Source organism: Mirounga leonina, unplaced genomic scaffold (assembly GCF_011800145.1).
Source record: "Mirounga leonina isolate KUSES-001 unplaced genomic scaffold, KU_Mleo_1.0 Mir_126, whole genome shotgun sequence".
In the NCBI taxonomy this organism is placed as follows: Eukaryota; Metazoa; Chordata; class Mammalia; order Carnivora; family Phocidae; genus Mirounga; species Mirounga leonina.
In genome coordinates this window covers 16,323,561-16,343,566 of record NW_023270314.1, presented here as the reverse complement: position 1 = coordinate 16,343,566, position 20,006 = coordinate 16,323,561, and the positions used below count along the sequence as shown (strand labels likewise).

The window sequence follows — 20,006 nt, the reverse complement described above, 5'->3', positions numbered from 1 at the left end:
CTCACTCCTGAAGGCATCAGGACCTTAGTTTAACTAGATTCTCGGGATTTCTATGCATATTAAAGTGGAGAAATGTGGCTGTAAGTGCTGAATGTTTGAAATCTAAAGAGACTCCCCAGGTGATCCTGATGAGGGTGATCAGTGGTAAGATGATACTTTATAAAACACTGCCCCAGGACATGATACCAAAATGCAATTCAGTGAAAGCACTACTGCAAGCAATTTGAGAAGCCAAGGGGTCACCGAGTCAAGACAACATAAGATATGCACGCACAACAGTTGCTGTTCTGTTGCTCTGGCTGGATCCAAGAATAAAACTGAGGCTATTGGCGGGGCTTCACCCACTTTTCCATCCCAACAGACAGAGGAGAAGGTATCCCTTACAGGCAGGGGAGTAGCCGAATGTCCTACTTCAGACGTGAAACTACTTTGAGACACTGAAACTGTATTTTAAAAGAATTGTGTGAATTTGGCATTGACTCCTTAATGTGTTTGTACTTAACTTTTTTTTTTTTTAAAGATTTTATTTATTTATTTGACAGAGAGAGAGATAGCGAGAGCAGGAACACAAGCAGGGGGGGTGGGAGAGGGAGAAGCAGGCTTCCTGCCGAGCAAGGAGCCCGATGTGGGACTCGATCCCAGGACCCTGGGATCACGACCCGAGCCGAAGGCAGACGCCAAACGACTGAGCCACCCAGGCGCCCTGTACTTAACTTTTAAAAATGATTTCAGGTATTTAGGATTGGGCCAAAGTGGTACTGTAGCAAGGTGCGTGGCTTATTTTGTGGCTGCAGAGACCCGTGGGTATATTCCTAACTACTCCCAGGATATATGGTCACATGGTAGATTAACTAGTACTTCTGGAAATCTGGAGTGGTTCTGAAAGGCAAATACTAGATAGCAGGGTGATTGAATATGTAGTAGGGATCCTACTATCAGGCACTCTAAACTTCTCATCATGGGCCCCATGGAGTAGGAGTGTGGCTGGGGAGGCGGGAGCTTTAGGGGGCCATTCCTTCTGTACAGCTAAGAAAACAGCCACCACAAGGTGGAGCAAAGGTACAGAATTAGAATCACTGTTGCCTGTCTCCCAAACTTGCCTCACCCTGGCTTTCTGGATTTTAAGTCACAGGCGTTCTCCATATCCAGCTTTGTGAAGCAAAGTGGGCTCCTAAATATGGGAGAGAGGAGGAGAACCTGAAAAAGAGAAAACTATGGAAAGAACAATTGATTTGTTAATCACGCTGCACGGCTGGATCAGAAGAGATCCATGGAGGGAAAACCAGGAACCCGTCATACACATTTCGCTGTACGTGAACCTGCCTCACAAGTTTAAAGAACCATAAATTCACAGGAAGCAGAGTAGAAAATTGGGAAAATGCACTTTGGAGGCAAGCTGATATGGGCTGCTGGAATGCTGGCCCAGCCAGGTCTTTACACATTTACTGGGCTTTCTAGTTTCTCATCTGTAAAATGAGGACAATGGGATCCACCTTTGTAGTGTTCTTGTAAGAATGTATGCAAAATGCTTTGTTTAGTGGATGGGACCCAGTTCCAACAACAGTAAGATGGCGATTTACTGATATTAAGACATTAACATTCAAAAACATTTATTGATGGTTTATTGGACATGATGAAATCAAAGATGTTTAAGATACAGTCTCTGATTTTTATTTTTTTTTATCTTTTAAAAAAGTTTTAATGATTTAAGTAATCTGCTACACTTAACATGGGGCTTGAACTCACCTCCCGGATATCAAGAGTTACAGGCTCTTCTGGTTGAGCCAGCCAAGCGCCCCGCCCCCTGTCTCTGATTTTTAAATAGCGTTCTTTCAAAGAAGATTAAGACTGAGATAATAATCACAAAGATAACTAACATTCTCTGGGTATGGACAATGGTCCGACCTATAAGCTCTTTAAAGGACTATCTCAGTAAGCGCTTATCACATCCCCAGGAGCTAGGCATTAACCCATTGTACAGATGAGGGAACTGAAGTGCTGTAATTTTTATCAGCTCAATCAGGAAATTGCAGAGCTAGGATTCACTTCTAGACACTCTGTCTTTGGGGCTTGTGCCTACCACAGTAGTTCAGGGTTAGCTTCAGCCAACAATTCATTTCTAGGGGCTGCACTTTCTGCTGCCAAGTTGTACTTGCCAAGTGCAAATATAAAATCCCAGTAGCACCATGGATGGATGATATGAATCACATTTATATTTGACTGCAATCATCACCAAAGTAAGCTGCTTATCTCTGATCTCTCTCTCTCCCCATGCCCAACCCAGCCCTCCACACTGCCAACAGTTATCTTTATAAGACATATATGTAATCATGACACTTCTCTACTTAAAAAGTTCCCCGTTGTCTGCAGAACTGTGTCCAAGAGCTCTATACAGGAGGCCTCTCCCAGTTGGCCCTGACCTTCCTTCAGAGCCTCTCTGCTTTAGATACTCTGGTTCTTCACTGAACACTCTTACATAAGACAGTTCCACATGAAATTAGGGCAGTCAGGAGTTCCATAGTTAACCTCTTCTTTGGCAAAATGGAAAAAAAAAATTAACTTTTTTTTTTTTAAAGATTTTATATATTTGACAGAGACACAGCAAGAGAGGGAACACAAGCAGGGGGAGTGGGAGAGGGAGAAGCAGGCTTCCCGCTGAGCAGGGAGCCCGATGCTTGGCTCGATCCCAGGACCCCGGGATCATGACCTGAGCAGAAGGCAGACGCTCAACGACTGAGCCACCCAGGCGTCCCCCCCCCCAAAATTAACTTTTTAAAAGATTTTTTTTTTAAAGTAATCTCTACACCCAACTTGGGGCTTGAACCTACAACCAACCCTGAGATCAAGAGTTGCATGCCCCACTGACTGAGGCAGCCAGGCACCCCTTAAAAAAATTTTTTTAAATTAAAGTTTAAAAGCTGTACAATTAAAAACAATGTGCCCACACTATCAGTTGAAACATAAATATATATTTAAACTTTCAAAATGTTTTTCACCTCCTATGAGAGATCTGGTATTTTAGTGGAGGACATTTTGTGACTGTATTTCCAATTGCCCCAAAGGATGATGTTCCTTTTTTCCCCCTAGAACCCAACCCCTTCCGGAACTCTCTGAGGTGGCAAACTGCTTACTAGTCATTCTTCAAATCCAGTTTAAATACCACTTCTCTCAAAACCTCTTGCAGCCCATTTGTCCCCCTCAGGGCTCCCAAAGTCCCGAGTATTTCTCTTACAGCATTATTGTACTTTATTTACTTATTTATACAATAAACCTTGAGATCCTTTAAGGTAGGGACCAGGGACCTGATCTCCAAGTCCTTAGCTCTTAGCTTGGTGTTTGGCCCACAAAAGAACGTCGAAGTTGATCACTGGATACGTGAATGAATGATCAAGGTCTAAAAGTCCCTACTCTGTTTAGATCTTGCAGGGGAAACATTTGTATACTGGACACGCCTCTGAACAATCGCTTTGATAAGGCCCACACTATGTCATAAGTGATTAGAAAGAAGACAGGAAAGGTCCCAAGTCTTGCGTCTTGCGTCTCTCACAAAGCTGGTGACCACGCCTTTTCCACCACCTCAGCTCCCGGGGATACTTCTAGGATGGGGAGAATACTGTGTTCAAGATGGGTATTTTTCTCCATCTCGACTGAAGAGCTTCACCCTCCTTTGATTTTTTTTTTTTTTTTTTTTTTTTGACAGCAGAGTCGTGCACAATCCAGTGAACCTCCAGATTTCCTACCGGGGTCCAACATCTTGGACTCCCATGCCTTCCCGTCAAGAAATCCAGCTGCAACTCTGGATTTCTCCGATGGATTCGGGAAAAAGCCCCTCCAGGACCCCCTCCCTCGGCCCAAGACGGCCCTGGTCGGGAAGGGGCTTTCCAGCGGCGGGGGCTGCGGTCCGCCCCGAGCGCCGAGCCGAGCCGAGCCACAGCCGGGGGAGGCGCGGGGGGCGTTGCCCACGGCCGCCCGGGCTCGGCGCGCGGGGCGGGGCCGCGGCTGGCCGCGAGAGGCCTCCATCTTCCCGGACCAGCCGGCGTTTCCCCACCGAGCGTGGCGGGGGCGACGGCGAAGGCCACGGGCCGCGGCGCCGCCCTCCCGCGAGCCCTGCTCCTGTTCGCCGAGTCCCGCGCGGCCGGTCGGGCCGCCGCCGCCGCCGCCGCCGCCCACAGCTCGCTCTCTGGGCGCCGGGAGCCGCGGGCAACTTTGCGGCCGCCGGGGGCGCGGCTCCTCCCGGGGCGCGTGCGAGTGTGCAGGGCAGCGGCGGCCTCCGGGGGGCAGCAGCGGACAGCGGGACGAGGAGAAAGAGGGAGCTTCGGCGCCCCGTGGCCGAGGAGCAGAGGCCCCTCGCGGCGCCGGCTGTCGAGACCCGAACTCCGCCGGGGCTGCGCCCAGGACGCGTTCGAGCGGCGCAGCGGCCGCCCTCCCGACCAGCAGCGGGGACTCGCTCTAGGATTACGTTTGCTTTCGCCTGCCCGGGCGCTAGCAGCCGCCTTTGCCTACGGGGGAGCGGCGGCCGCGGCGTCCCGGCCCGGGTGGGACCCCCGAGCGCCCGAGCCGGCGGCTGGAGCAGGAAGGGAGGGTCGCGGCGCCCGCCCTCCACTGCCGGCCCTGCCCCGTGAGCCCGGTGCGGGTTCCTAACAACGGTGCGGAGCGCCGGCGCGAGCCCCGCGTCCGCCCAGCGGCCGCAGAGGAAGTGGCCGGCTCCGGGTGGGGTGGGCAGGGAGACGCCCCCCGCCGCTCGCTCGCCGGAGTTTGCCTGCGCGCCGGGCCTCTCCGGCCCCGAGCCCGGCTCCCCGCCGAATCGCCGACGGCAGCTCGAACCGGAGAGTATGGTGCCGGCGCCCGGGTTAATCTAGTCCTCGGCTCGCTGCTTTTTTCCGCCGCCTCCTCTTCCTCCTTTACCTCCTGTGGGTGCTGCCTCTGGGTTCCCGGTGTGTGGGAGTACAACTCTCTGCCTCTCCGAGGAGACCGGTTTGTGACAGCCTAACAGAACTTGCCCACTGAAAGCAGACCCAGAACAGCTGGATAATGTCCACTCCGAGCAGATTCAAAAAGGACAAAGAGATCATAGCCGAGTATGAAAGTCAAGTCAAAGGTAAGGATGGGAGCGGCTGCCTTGCTCCTTTTGTGTGCCTTCTTGTCATTGTGCTCGAGGAGTTGCATTTCTAACTTGGTGGCTGCGTTGGAAGAAGGCGGTGAGGGCAGCCAGAGCCTCTGGTTGAGCCACCCGGGGGTTCGTACAAGCCAGTCCCCGTCCCCGTCCTAGTCCCATCAAGCCCACAGGGAGCTGGACACCGGGTGGCTTTCCCGGACTGCCAGAGCGCATCTCCTCTAGAGAACTGGCTTTAACTTAACCACCTTCAGCCGGGCAACTCACATGGGAGGCAGGCGGCAGCTAGTGGTTCCTGCCCAGTTACCCTCTTCCTCCTCATTATTCTTTTTAACTGATATCTTTGTCATTACACATATATATGTATATATATATGTATATACATATATATATATGTACTTTTTTTTTTTTTTAAGGAGTCCGGACACCAAGTGGTCTAGAGCTTTATTGAGTGCGGACGATTTTAGACATTTACACTGTTCACAATTTATTAGGGTGAGTCCACCTTTTATAAAACAGCTCCCTAAAAGCTTGGCAGTTAAGCCAAGCAGGGACTAGTGGAATCTGACTCCTCCTTTATAATGGGCCAGAATTCAGTGCCATCTTTCACATTCACACGGGAATATTGCTTTATCATTTGCAGGAAGCTACTTGCATGTAAAATGGTTTGAATGTTTAAGTAGTAGTTTCAGTCCATTTACATTGTCAACTAATGAAGGAACCTAATTAAGGTTGATTAAGCATTTTTACTTAATGTGCCTTGTGGTTTTCAAAAATAGGTTTTCTCTCTAGCACAAGTATTTTGTGTTGCTGTCGAAGTGTTTAATGAACACATATCTCTGTTGTGTTTGGGGTTTTGTTTTTGTTTTTGTTTTTCCTTTTCTGTGGTCTCTCCTGGGTGGTTTTCCCTATTGAGACAATGGGTGGAGTGTTGAGATTGATGCTGTTATTTGGAATATTCAATGCAAAGTTAGTAACAATTGCTATGGAGACACCTGTGTTTTTTCAGATACAGTCTTACAAAAGGGCGGCTGAGGGAGGCATTCCTTACTTGCTTTGGGAAAGGCAGGAACAGCCTGGGTGTTCTTTTGTGTGGTCAAGTTGTGAAAATGCTTGGAGTCCTATGAGAGGACCTGGAGGGGGACCCTCCATCACCTAGAGGGTGGATTTGGACCAACTCATCAAGGCCACGGACGTAGTGTGCAAGCCCAGGGACTCATGTTTCTTTAGGCTAACCCCAGTAATGGATTTGAGCTCACCGTTGTTCAGGAAATGATTTTTAACTGCTTGTAATTAATATAATTTATACTTACAGGAACTGGTTACATTGACATGGAAGTTATATTAGCAGAGAAGTAATTATTTCCTCAGTGACAGGTAAACTTATTAAGAAGCAGAATCTTTCTTAATGAGTGCAACACAGTCTAAAACCTTTCATTCTAAGGGGGAACTCCTAGTCACCATTCCTTGTGCAGGTTTTCCACATGGCTCTTTGTGGTAGATCTTTGAAGGATGGCAGTCTGGTTTTCTTGCTGCCTGGAGCGCTGACTGGCAGAATGCACTTTCAAGTATTGGCTTAGTTATTTCTGTTCTAAAGTCATTGGTCCATGATCAAGTCCTTATATGAAAAATAATCTCATGATTAATTTCTTTCAGACCGTGAAATCTGTTGTTATATGACTACTGATATGCTTGAGATAAAGGCCCTCTACGTTAAAAAAATCAATAAAATGGGATGTGTTGTAATGTTTAAAATGTGCCTATCAAATCCAATCCAAGAAAAAATTATGAACGTGGTGAGGATTATTTTTGGAACAAGTTCTGTCCCATAGAAAGTGATCTTCTCCATTCTCTTCATCCTTCCTCATTTACATATACCTACAGTCTTCAGGCTGCTTTCAGACTCTTTCCTAACCTGACCTGCCCTTCTCATCAGGACCTGTGTCCAGACTTTATCTATTTCCACTCCTCCTGTTTCTAACCCAGATCATTATATCCATATGCAATTATGGGAATAGGGCAATACAATGGAGTTGGATCATGCCCACCTCAGTGGCACCAGTTCACCTGTACTTCTAAGCAAAATCAAGAAATGAGTGGGAGAAAAATGACCGTGACATAGTGCGTGAGGCCAAGCCATCCTGCACAGTGAGAGTAGGTTCCTTAGTAAGGATGTGAAGTCCAGGACTCTGGTTTTATTTGCTGAGTCCCTCTGTAAGGGTAAGCACCTTACCCTAGCAGAGTGCTAGTCCACTGCTTAAATGTATGTGGTTTTGGAACAACCACCTCTTTTAATTCCAACCAACTATTTCATCTGTTGATAAACAAAAGATGTGGTCTATTCGATTGCTGAAGGAAAACCCGGCTGTGCTGGACTCAGAAGAGAAGACATAGGTCTGTTCCCAATGAATAAAGTCACATATGTTGGAGTGTCTGGGTGACTTCAGGGTATGGGTGATTTCAAGAGTCATTTTTGATTAGGTGTGCTTTTTTTTTTAACCTTCTGACTTAGAACTTAATACTCCGGAGTATTGTTCTTTCTTTTTCTCTCCCATTTCCGTAATACCAGTTGCACGAATCTCAGAATTTCTGAGATAATGGTTTCATCTAAAGGAATGACTCCAGGTATGGGATTTTGCCACTGTGGCTGCCCACACATGTTTTGGGAACAGACTTCATAGAATTATTCTCAACTGTGAAAAGAACCATCATAGGTGACAATGTGTAATTTTATGTGTAAAACTATAAATCCATCTAGTTAGATACATCATGTTGAGTAAGTCACATAGCTTCTCTCTGGCTTTTGGTTTTCTTAAAAGATGAAGAGTTTGGGTTCTCTCAGTTCTAACGATCTTTGAGTCTGATTGAAGATGTTGTGTCAGTTCATATTAATCACTTAGTAAAAATTTCAAGCTTTTTGCCTTTTCTTTTGGCCACCTGGTTGTGGGGAAATCATCTTTGCTTTCACTTTTTTTTTTTTTTAATAATGAATTCACAAACACTGTGTATCATTTGAGTTCTCAGAAAATTAAAATGTAATGCAATAAGGAATATGGAAAAAACCGTGTTCAGAAAAGTATAGGGCACAATTGTAAGAGGGGATAGAATTATGAATTATACAAGTTGTCAAGGAATAGATAGGTTTAAATCAGGGACAAAAGGACCTCAAGCAGTAATTTAAAAGGAGTGTGTTAGCTAGGAGAAGAAAGACTATTGCATGTGTGTTAGTCAACTTCCCAAAGATTTAAAATCCAGAGAAGTTAATCTCTTGTTTGTGGCGGCTCTTAAGAAGCCAGCTTGTCTGGAGAAGCGTATGAAACAAAAGCCAGTTGACTATGTTGCTTGTTAGCATCTGGCAAAAAGCTTAGCAGGGGAATAGATTGTAACAACTGGCTAACAGAAGGTTTGGAGATCATCTGGATTTTAGTATTCTATGCAATTTTTGAATTCTGCAGCAAAAGTATCATGGCACACATATAAAAAAAATACTGGTTCCCATATGGGAACCAAAAGAATCAAAAGACACATTTTGTGAGGTGAAACCCATGGACTGAGTGAGAGGTTGTGTTTGTTTTTAATAATGCATGTTGTTAGTTGCTAGGAATTGACAGCTATTATTTGCAATATTTTCCCAGGGATAATCTCATACTCATCTACATGCCATATGTACAGGAAGTGCTAAGAAAATCTGTTGTTCTTCGACCACTCTGCTGCCTGAACTACAAATAGTACATTTTGGTAGCAGACGGATCGTGAGGAAATGCCAATTCAGTTTGATGTGACCCCATGTCATGCAGTAGGTTTCAACAGGAAAAAGTGCTGCCATCACTAATTCAGAACCTATATCTACATCTGATGTTCTTTCATCTGACCTGTAATAGAAAACAGCAACAACTTAAATTATGAATTAAAACTTTATAGCTGGGAGGGACTTTAAACATTTCCTGTCCAACCCATTCATTTACACGATGCAAAGGAAGCATGATAGAGTTACACAATTAACTGTAACCTACCTGGGGCTAGAACTTGTTTTCAGGAACAATGATTTACTTTTAGATTCCTCACAAAGCAGAGCAGGAGACAGAACACTTCACTGTTCAGACTTTTTTTTTTAAGATTTTATTTATTTATTTGAGAGAGAGAGCATGAGCAGTGGGGAGGGCAGAGGGAGAAGGAGAAGCAGACTCTGCACTGAGCAGGGAGCCCGACTCAGGACTCGATCCCAGGACCCTGAGATCATGACCTGAGCCAGAGGCAGACGTTAACCGACTGAGCCACCGGGCGCCCCTCACTGTTTAGACTTCACATTCACTGAAGGAATCGTAGTTGGACCTAGAAGAGAACAGCAACTCCTCTGCTGTTAACAGGAGGAGTTAATTAAATTGATTAACTGTAACTAAGTTTTTTGGTTTTTTTTTTTCACCAAGATCATTTCAAGAAACCACAATGTGCAGGCAGTGGCTTCACATACTTGCCTTAGGATCAAGAAAAAAATATGGTGAATATGTGCAAGTGTAACTTGCTTGAAGTTTTGGTCAGACTAATTGGAGCTACTGTAATAGGCCCTCTTATGTTGCCCAGAAACCCTGGTTAGCTTGATGAACTTCAAAATATATTAAGGAATAGTTTGCGAGAAATTTCTGAGCAAAATGCATCCTCCTGAAATATAGTGACGGTTGGCAGGTACTACAGGATGACAAATCTCAGCTTTAACAGTCTGTGTTGCTTGGCTTACTCTTGTGAAGTGTTGACCAATTTAGGAGCCACACATTTTCAACTCTGGTTCTGGTTTGAGAGTCTGCTTTGTAGTGTGGCCAGACCCTTTTCTTATTTCATTCATGCTACTCATTTTCCCTTCAATTCAGACAATTAAGAATTAAGGTAAAGAAAAGGGAATAAGCTGTATGTCTCTTCACTCTATTTTTGTTTTAAATTTTTGATGGTAGAAAGTGGGATTAGGGATAGTTATTTGAAGACATTTTTAGTTATTTAAAAGTATTTTTTATCTCTTGGTCCCCAGTTACTTTCTAGTGTGTTGACAGCATATATATTTGCGCTCCTGTTGGTATTTCAAGATGGGAGGAAATAGAACATGGTGTTGAAGAACAGATTTTTGCCATTGATCACATGTGTGATCTCTGAGAGTCCATTTCTTCATCTATAAAATGGGGATAATAATAGTACTTACTTTCTTTGTAAGGTTGCAGCGAGGTGATTTGTGGAAAGCTTTATCACAGGCTTGGCACATAATAAATAGACAGTAAAAATCAGTCCTTGTTATCTGTGTAATTTTAGTTTTCTTTACATTTCAACTGCTTCATGTTACATTCTGACTGAGATAAGCTTTTTGAAATTCAAATACCTAATCACCAGTCTGCTAGCTGACTAGATCCAAAGTGGGTGAGTCTTTAATCATCCTGATAAAGTCCCATGTACTTTTGGAATGGAGTGGAGCAAGTTTCATGGTGGAAATACAAAGGGAAATGTGATAGGCAAACCAGAGAGATTCCCAGCTCCTTATAAGTGGATTTTATATTGTCATTATTTTTTATCCAAGTACAGGTAACAGCCTACAAGCGTTATATTTACTGGGCCTGGGCTGCCATGTGTTTGCTTACAACTTTTGCTTTGAATTTTCTTTGCCTTTGTTCAGTGATGTATGGAAAATGGAAACTGTAGTATAGTCCGTGGCTTTTATTAAAGGATCCTTGGGCGCCTGGGTGGCTCAGTTGGTTAAGCCACTGCCTTCAGCTCAGGACATGATCCTGGAGTCCCGGGATTGAGTCCCGCATTGGATTCCCTGCTCAGCAGGGAGTCTGCTTCTCCCTCTGACCCTCCCCCTTCTCATGCTCTCCCTCTCTCTCTCTCAAATAAATAAATAAATAAATCTTAAAAAAAAAAAAAAGGATTCTTAAGACATCAGATCAAGTCACTGATTTAATTTCATGGTCTTGAGAAAAATATATATATTCTTAAATCAATATGGAAATGAAGAATTCACTTATAACTGTGAATTTGCTTCTGCTTCATGAGACAATACTTTGATTTTTTTCCCAGCTTTATTGAAGTATAATTGACATATAACAGAAAGTACTTTAAAAAAAAAGATTTATTTATTTTAGAGAGCGCTCAAGTGCTCGAGCAGGGGGAGAGGAAGAGGGAGAGGGGGAGAGAGAGAGAGAGAGAAAGAGAATTCCAAGCAGGCTCCACACCCACAGCGTGGACTCCACACAGGGCTCGATCCCACGACCCCAAGATCACGACCCCAGCTAAAACCAGGAGCTGGACGCCCAACCAACTGAGCCACCCAGGTGTACTGAAAGTACTTTGATTATAAAATGTATTGTTTGTGTATCTTTCATACCTTTTAGTGCATTCAAACATTTATTGAATGAGTAGAGCAATCATTTGGATTGTCATTCCTTTACAGTATAAGTTAACATGGTGATCATTCAAAATTATGTAGGGTGTCCAATAAAGTATTACCACAAAATTAAATTTAATTCAAAAAGCATGTAACTTCTTTAGAATGTCGTAAAGTTAAAACCAGTCTAAATGTCCAGCAGTGGGGAATGGTTAACTAAATTCCACTGGGGGTGGTTAACTAACTTATACACGTGGAATGTTATCCAGTCATTACCAATAGTTTTTGAAGAACATTTTGGTATGGTGAAATATTTTACAATAATTGAAAAAAAGAAAAGACTATAAAAGGACATTGAAATAGTAATAATGAAAAACAGTCACAACTAAAGCTAACAGTTAATGAGTGTCCATGCTGTGCTGGTTACTGCTGGGGCTGCTTCACATGAGTAGACTGAGCTCTCCGTGTACATTGCAGGCTATAATGCATAATGGGAGGAATTTCTGGTTATTTTTCCTTCTTAGTATATGTTATACTTCTTGTGTTTTTGGACCACAGGATACCTTGGTAAGTTTCCTGGTTTAATCCAGGAATCTCACAATAATGTAAAAATAGAGATTTCTCCTTTTTTCTTTCCTTCCCTTGTTTCCTTATTTCCCCCTTATTTCCCCCCTTTTTTCCTTTTTCTCTCATACAACATTCTGAAGGTATGCCATCCAGGCCACCAGGATTGTTTTGCCTCGATAAGTTGTTTGAGTCTTCTTCATCTTGTTGCTCTGCCATCACCTGGGGAACTGCCTGATTGAAACTGGATCTTAAGTATATCCATGTTCTAGCTTGGGGGAAGGAAAATGAGTCTTGAGGAGCACCCGCCTCAGTGTTTCAAAACCCAGGCCAGACATATACGAGACAATTTTCATTCATTTAACTGGTGAGAATATAGTCACATGGCCACATCTGCTGCAAGGGAGTCTGGCAAACATAGTCTACCTAGACAGCCCGGTTTCCGGCTACAACTCTATGACCACGGCAGAGGGAGAGGAAGATTTTGGTGGACAACCAGCAATTAGCATAAAGACAGGCTTTTTTGGAGAGACCGTCTGTTGGGGTGAAACTGTATTTTGTTTTAATTTGTAGGTCTTTGATTGCTAATAAGATAGAGCATCTTTTCATGTGTTTACTGGCTATGTGTTTTTTGTCACTAAAATACTTATTCATCTCTTTGCCCATTTATCTGCTAGTTTGTCTTACTGATTTGTGAGTTTTCTTTTTAGTGTGTTCTCATTGTTAATCTCTTGTCAGTTATATCTGTTGCAAATATCTTTTCCCTGTTTGTAGCTTGTACTTTCAAAATTATAAAAGCTATCTCTTGATAAACAGGTTTAATTTTTTCAGATGTATCAATTATTAACTTATGTTTGGTGTTGAAGCAATCTTTCCCTACTCTGAGGTCAGAAGAATATTTGTCTATATCCTTTTGTAAATGTTTTAAAAATTTGCTTTTGACATATAGGCTTTCAATTCATCTGAAGTTTATTTTTCATATTGTGAGCTATGGATTATATTTTTAGTTCTTTTCATATGGATGACCAAAAAAAATTTTTTTTTAGCTTCATTTGCTGAATAGTTCCTTACTGTATTTTTTTAAAGTAAGCTCTAAGCCCAGTGTGGGGCTTGAGCTCATGGCTCTGAGATCAAGTGTTGCATGCTGTACTGACTTGAGCCAGCCAGGGTGCCTCCTAGTCCCTTCTTTTAAAAAGTGACTGACCAGCTCCTTATGTCTTGATCATAGTTTCATACGTACCTGAGTTTATCTCTGTATACTATTGTGTTTCACTGGTTAATTTGTAGTTTCTTGCACCAGTATTACATTCTTTTAATTACTATCGCTTTATAATGAGTCTTTATATCTAGTAGGCCAAATCCTCCTTCCTTATTTTTCCAGAATTATCTTGGTGATCTTAGTCGTTTCTTTTCCAAATACATTTTAAAGATTAATTTATTTATTTTGGAGAGAGAGCGAGAGAGAGCGAGTGCATGTACAAGGGAAGGGGCAGAGGGAGAGGGAGAGAATCCTCAAGCAGACTCCCTGCCGAGCATGGCGCCTAATGCAGGGCTCAGTCCCAGCACCCAGAGAACATGACCTGAGCTGAAACCAAGAGTCAGACGCTGAACAGACTAGACAGAGTCACCCAGGTGTCCCTCTAAATACATTTTAGAATCAGTTTTCCTTCCCCGGGAAACGCACTGGCATTTTGATTGAAACTGTGTGACATCATAACTCAACTGGAAGAGAGTTAACGTCTATATAATATTAATTCTTCCTAGCCATGAATATGAATATTTCTCCATTTACTTAGTTCTTTTTAAAAATATCTTACTGAAGGGATGCCTGGGTGCCTCAGTTGGTTAAGTGTCTGCCTTCAACTCAGGTTGTGATCCCAGGATCCTGCTTGGTGGGGAGCCTGATTATCCTTCTCTCTCTGCCCTTCCCCCCTTCTTGTGCTCATGCTCTCTCAAAATCTTTTTAAAAATTAAAAAAATTAAATATATTAATGTAGGGACACCTGGGTAGCTCAGTCGGTTAAGTGTCCAACTCTTGATTTCTGCTTAGGTCATGATCTTGGGGTTGTGAGATGGAGCCCCATGTTGGGCTCCATGCTGAGCATGGAGTCTGCTTGAGATTCTCTCTTCTTCCCCTCCCCCTACTTGCATGTTCTTTCTCTCTAAAATAAATAAATAAAATCTTTGAAATAAAATAAACTACCTTACTGTAAAGTTTTATATTTTCTATGTTTTTGTTAGATTTATTTCATGATATATTATAATTCTTATTACTAATAGTCATAAGATCTCTTCTAAAATTGTGTTCTAATTGTTTTCTGTTAAATAGAAATGCAGTTTACATTAGCATATTAGTCTTATATCCAACCACTTTTGCTGGTCTAGTATTATATCTATTTATTTTTTTGTAAAAAAATTACTTGCAAATCAAGACTATTTTATTTCCCCCTTTCCAGACTTTAAGGCTTTAATTTATTTTTCTTATAGTTTTGCCCTAGGCAGAATATTGAGTACAAAGTTAATAAAAGTGGTGACTTTGGCATTCTTTTCTTGTTCTGGATTTAAAGGAATCTTTTTTTTTTTTTTAAAGATTTTATTTATTTATTTGAGAGAGAGAATGAGAGAGAGAGAGCACATGAGAGGGGGGAGGGTCAGAGGGAGAAGCAGACTCCCTGCTGAGCAGGGAGCCCGATGCAGGACTCGATCCCGGGACTCCAGGATCATGACCTGAGCCGAAGGCAGTCGCTTAACCAACTGAGCCACCCAGGTGCCCTGAAGGAATCGTTTTAAGCTCCCCCTCCCTTAAAGGATGATGATTGTTTTCGGTTTATTATATACACTCTTCATCAAGTTAAGTAAAATCTCTAGTATTTCTCGACTACTTGAGGTTTTAATCATTAATAGGTGGCTAAATGTTATCTTTTTTCTTTTTGTATCTATTAATATCATTTTCTTTAATGTGTTAGTGTGTTGAGTAATGTTTATAAGTTTCCTATTATTAAACCATCTTTGCATTCCAGAATTAAACCTGTATTGGGGTGCCTGGGTGGCTCATTCGGTTGAGCATCTAATTCTTGATTTCAGCTCAGGCCTTGATCTCAGAGTTGTGAGTTCAAGCCCCATGTTGGGCTCCACCCTGGGCATGGAGCCTAGTTTAAAAAGAAAACAAAACAAAACCCACCTGTCTTCATCATTGTATTTTACATATATAAAAACAGTTGGGGGCACCTGGGTGGTCAGTCAGTTAAGCATCTGACTCTTGATCTCAGCTCAGGTCTTAATCTCAGGGTTGTGAGTTCAAGCCCCGTGTGGAACCCAGTTAATAAAATAAATTAAAAATTAAAATTAAAAATAAGTTAAAAACAGTTGGGTTCAGTTTGTCAATACTTAGGGGGTTTTGCCTCTCAATTCTTGAATGAAACAGGGCTGTGGTTTTCCTTTCTGATAATGTCCTTGTCTGGGTTCGTATCTCTTATTCTAGCCTCACAGAATGTGTTAGAGAGTATTGCTTCTTTTTCTCCTTTGTGGAAGTTTGACATTTTGGAAAATTCCTTTCCTTGCAATTTTGGTAGAACTATATATCTGGGTCTAGATATTAACTTTGTGTGAAGAACTTTTTAACTCATCAGCAGTTAGTCATTTTCTTTATTAGTTATAGGATTACTTATTCTTTCTATTTCTTCTGCATCATAAGAACTTTTTAACTCATCAGCAGTTAGTCATTTTCTTTATTAGTTACAGGATTACTTATTCTTTCTATTTCTTCTGGCATCAGTTTGGATAAGTTATATTTTTCTAGAAATTTGTCCATTTAATGTTTTCAAATATATTGATATGTTAATGATAATATTCTCTTATTTTTTAAAAGTGGCTGATCTGTATTGATTCAAAACATTATTAAAATTTTTTTTTGCTTTATCTCTTGCTGAATCTTAAAAGGGGTTTGTCTGTTTTTGCTGGTTTTTCGTTTTATTTTATTGATTATTGCTTTTTTTTTAAAAGATTTTTATTTATTTATTTATTTGTGAGAGAGAATGAGAGAGAGAGAGCATGCGATGGGGGAGGGTCAGAGGGAGAAGCAGACTCCCTGCTGAGCAGGGAGCCCGATGCGGGACTCAATCCCGGGACTCCAGGATCATGACCCAAGCCGAAGGCAGTCGCCCAACCAACTGAGCCACTCAGGCGCCCGATTATTGCTTTTATCTTTACCACATCTTTCTGATTTTTTTTAGGTTTATTTTCTTTATTTTTTCTTAAGTTGGATGCATGGTGCATTTATTTTTAGCCTTTTTTGGTACTATAAGCATTTAAGACAATACATTTCTTTACTAATATAAATGTTATTTCTCATATAAGTATTATTCCTAACAAAGGCATCTGTTCTTTGTTCCTAATAAATATTTATGGTAATTCTCCTTCAAGTATCACCTGTGTGATATCTCATAAGATTTGATATGCAAAGTTTATTAGAATTAAGTTCTAAGTATTTTTAATTTCTCATAATGGTTTCTTCTTTGTCCCATGAGGCATATAGGAGTATGCTTTTAAATTAAAACAAAAAAAGTGAGGATATTTAATTTATCTTTTAAAAAAATATAATTACATTGTGATCTGAGAGTAATAGTGTTTGAAATTAGTTGGGGATTTTTTCTTCTTTTACTATTCTCTGGAGGATTTCATGTAAGATTGGAATTATCTGACTCTTAAATGTTTAGTAGGACTCGTCAGTAAAGTTATCTAGGTCTAGTGCTTTCATCAAGAAAAAAACATTTGTCATTGCTTCCACATTTACACATTTTCTGAATGATGAGCATAACATCATTTATAATATTCTCATATCTTTTCAGTCTGCAGTTATGCCTCTTTTCTATTAATAACAATTGTCTGTGTGCCTTTTCCCCTTTTTTCCTTGATTGATTTTGCCAGAGGTATGATTATTTTATTAGTTTTTTAAAGAACAAGTTTTTTGCTTCCTTGATTTATTTTTCTTCTTTTCTAATGTAAATATGTAAGCGAATAAAATTTTGTCTAAGCACTGCTGTACCTGCATTCTGCAAAGTCTTACATGTAGTGTTTTGGTCATCTTTCAGTTCTATGCATTTTCTAATTTCCATTATGATTTTTGTTTATTTGTTTTTTGTTTTTTTTTGTGGACTTCTATTTTTTATTATCTTTTTTTATTAACATATAATGTATTGTTTCAGGGGTACAGGTCTGTGATTCATCAGTCTTACACAATTCACAGTGCTCACGATAGCAGATACCCTCCCCAGTGTCCATCACCCAGCCACCCCTTCCCTCCCACCCCCCCTCCACACTAACAACCCTCAGTTTGTTTCCTGAGATTAAGAGTCTCTTATGGTTTGTCTCCCTCTCTGGTTTCGTCTTGTTTCATTTTCCCCTCTCTTCCTCTATGATCCTCTGTCTTGTTTCTCAAATTCCTCATATCAGTGAGATCATATGATTTTGCCCATAACTCGTGTTCTTTTTTAAATGTGTTTAAAATTTTCCAGATATACAGTTATTTCGTTACTGATTTCTAACTTAATTGCATTGATTTTCTTTGTTATAACTCTTGTATACTATTGAAGATTGTAAGCCGCATCCTCACCTGGCCCTTTCCATCTCCTTCTCCTGCTTTGTATCTCTCCATAGCACTTATTATCATTAATCTATTTTATATGGACTTCATCTTATTTGGGGGCTTTTAAAATTCCTTTCTTGTGTGAAAGTTGGTGATGTGATTAAATCATATTTTAAAAACACTTTATCCTTCATTTTAGTTTTAACCAGAAGGGTCATGCTGGGGCATCTATCTAACTTGAATATACTGTAGGAAATAGAAGTCTAATATTCATCTTTTGAAGCTATCAATATATTATAATTTTTACTAATGAGATTTAATTGACATAACATTAGTTTCAGGTGAATAGCATGTTGTAAATATTGCAAAATAACCACCACTGTAAGTTTAATTAACATCCATTACCACACAGAGTTAGAATTTTTTTTTTGTGATAAGAACTTTCTTTTTTAAAGTAAACTCTGTCCCCGACATGGGACTCAAACTCAAAACCCCAAGATCAAGAGTTGCATTCTCTTCTAAGTGAGCTGGCCAGGTGCCCCGAGATGAGAACTTTTAATATCTACTCTCCTTAGCCCCTTTCAGACAATTATTTAAAATTTTTCCCATATCAATTTCTATTTTAGCACAACAACCCTATAGAATATATAGTTTAAGTTACCCTGAGAAGAACTAGTGTTTTTTCTTAAAGAGTATTACAGGATCTGGTCCTTACCACCTAGAATAATATCCAGGATCAATGCACTGAGGATATACATACAAGAGAGCAAATAATATTACACTAACAGTTTTAAATTCTTCACATATAGGTTTGGAAAACTCCAGCATATATGGCTTCTAGTGATGGAAATGTGTAGTGAAGACTCCCAGTAACGGGCAGAGCATGAAAACATCCACATTTTATCAATAATCTGAGCTGCTGTTGGAGAATCTCTGGGTTTTTGCTATTGCTAATCATCCAGACTCTGCTCTTTCATTCCTGCAGTTTGCAGGTGACAGTTTCTCCTTTCTTGCAGAACTACTTCTCCCATTTCAGCCATTGGAGTTCTCCTAAAAAGCTGGCTGCAGAGACCTTTAATAATCCAGGGCCCCCTGGAAGAGTTAGCACCCTCCATCCTTCTTGGCATCACAGCAGAGTAACTGAACCATCATCACGAGAGCATTTACAAAGCTTCCCGCAATAATTATCAAAGTGCTGGATGTTCCAGTTTCTGGGCTGTCATTTTTCACCCCTTTCTCAGTTGGTCTATGGAAGACCTCTGAATTTTTGCCCTTTGCCTTTATTATTTTGAAGGTGTGGCTTACAAAAGCAGCGCCCTCCCTCAGACCTCTAGCAATTAAGATAGAACAATAGGTGTCTGCTTATCATACTTAAGTCAGACAATTTTCACTTCTGAGGAAGTCCAGATTTTAGTCTGGCTGTGAAATTAGCATGTTTGAAAAATGGAATTACGCCTCTGAACACTTACCAAGGAGAGCAAGTGGGAAGAAGTCAGGCTGCTCATCTTGTGATGAGGTCTTGGCCGGGTGACCTGTTTTGGTGTCCGGTCAGTGTAGTTCACAAAAGTTCTCCTGTGAGGATCACTGATGGCTTTTCCTTGTGCCTTGTACCGACTGTCTACAGTTCGAGCACAGTCTAGTCAAATTATAATCCCCAGGCATCAGGAGAAAGTCTGGCATTCATAGCCAAAGGTGTGACCATTGTAGGACTGAGTGCTGCCTGCTGCCCGTCCTTGGGGCAGAGGTAGGTGAGGAGAGCTAGGTCAGAAGAGCCATCCGAAGGCGCAGGTTGAGCAACACTCCAGAAAGTGGAGGGCTGTTCTCTGGTGGACTTTGAGCTCGAGTAGTTTGCTCGTATTTCTTCTTTGTGCCCACTTCTCCTTTTTCTCTTCATCATTGCAGATGACTGGTGCATCCCTTACTGATAACATGGCACAGAAAGCTGGCAAGTTTTGAAACTTTAGAAAGGGAATTTGTTAGATTTTGTGACCCTCAGCAAGAGTTTTCTGGGTACACTGCTACAAAAAGAAAGAGCTGATGAATGCCTTTTCAAATGGCCACTCCATTTTTAAGTTGAACTTCTACTGCAATTGTATTCACAGTGTTTACGGGGAGTCTCACATGTGTCACCAAAAGTTTATGTTTGAAAGATTGCCAGGTTGTTTTTCTAGAGTTTCAAGTTTTAATTATACCCATTTTCCTGCATTCTCCAAATACCTAACATAGAAATAGATACCTCTTGTTTGAAGCTGGGACATCTCCTTCCTGCAGTTAAGTTAGCATTATAGTCTCTCTCTCTTTTTTTCCTTTCTTTTTTTAAAGATTTATTTATTACAGAGAGAGAGAGAGAAAGAGAGAGAGAGAGTGGGGGGAGGGGCAGA

The 20,006-nt window shown here is 41.4% G+C and overlaps 1 protein-coding gene across 5 annotated transcripts in view; it reads left to right on the top strand.

Moving 5' to 3' along the window:
* The first annotated feature begins 4,515 nt into the window (after positions 1-4,515).
* The window catches only part of SRGAP1 (SLIT-ROBO Rho GTPase activating protein 1), a 271,254-nt gene continuing 255,763 nt past the window's right edge, over positions 4,516-20,006 (top strand). For all 5 annotated transcript variants that reach the window (XM_035002229.1, XM_035002228.1, XM_035002230.1 and 2 more), the window contains exon 1: positions 4,516-5,098. In XM_035002229.1, coding sequence (XP_034858120.1) covers positions 5,032-5,098 — 67 coding nt within the window. In that variant the 5' untranslated portion in view covers positions 4,516-5,031. The remainder of the gene's footprint in view (positions 5,099-20,006) is intronic.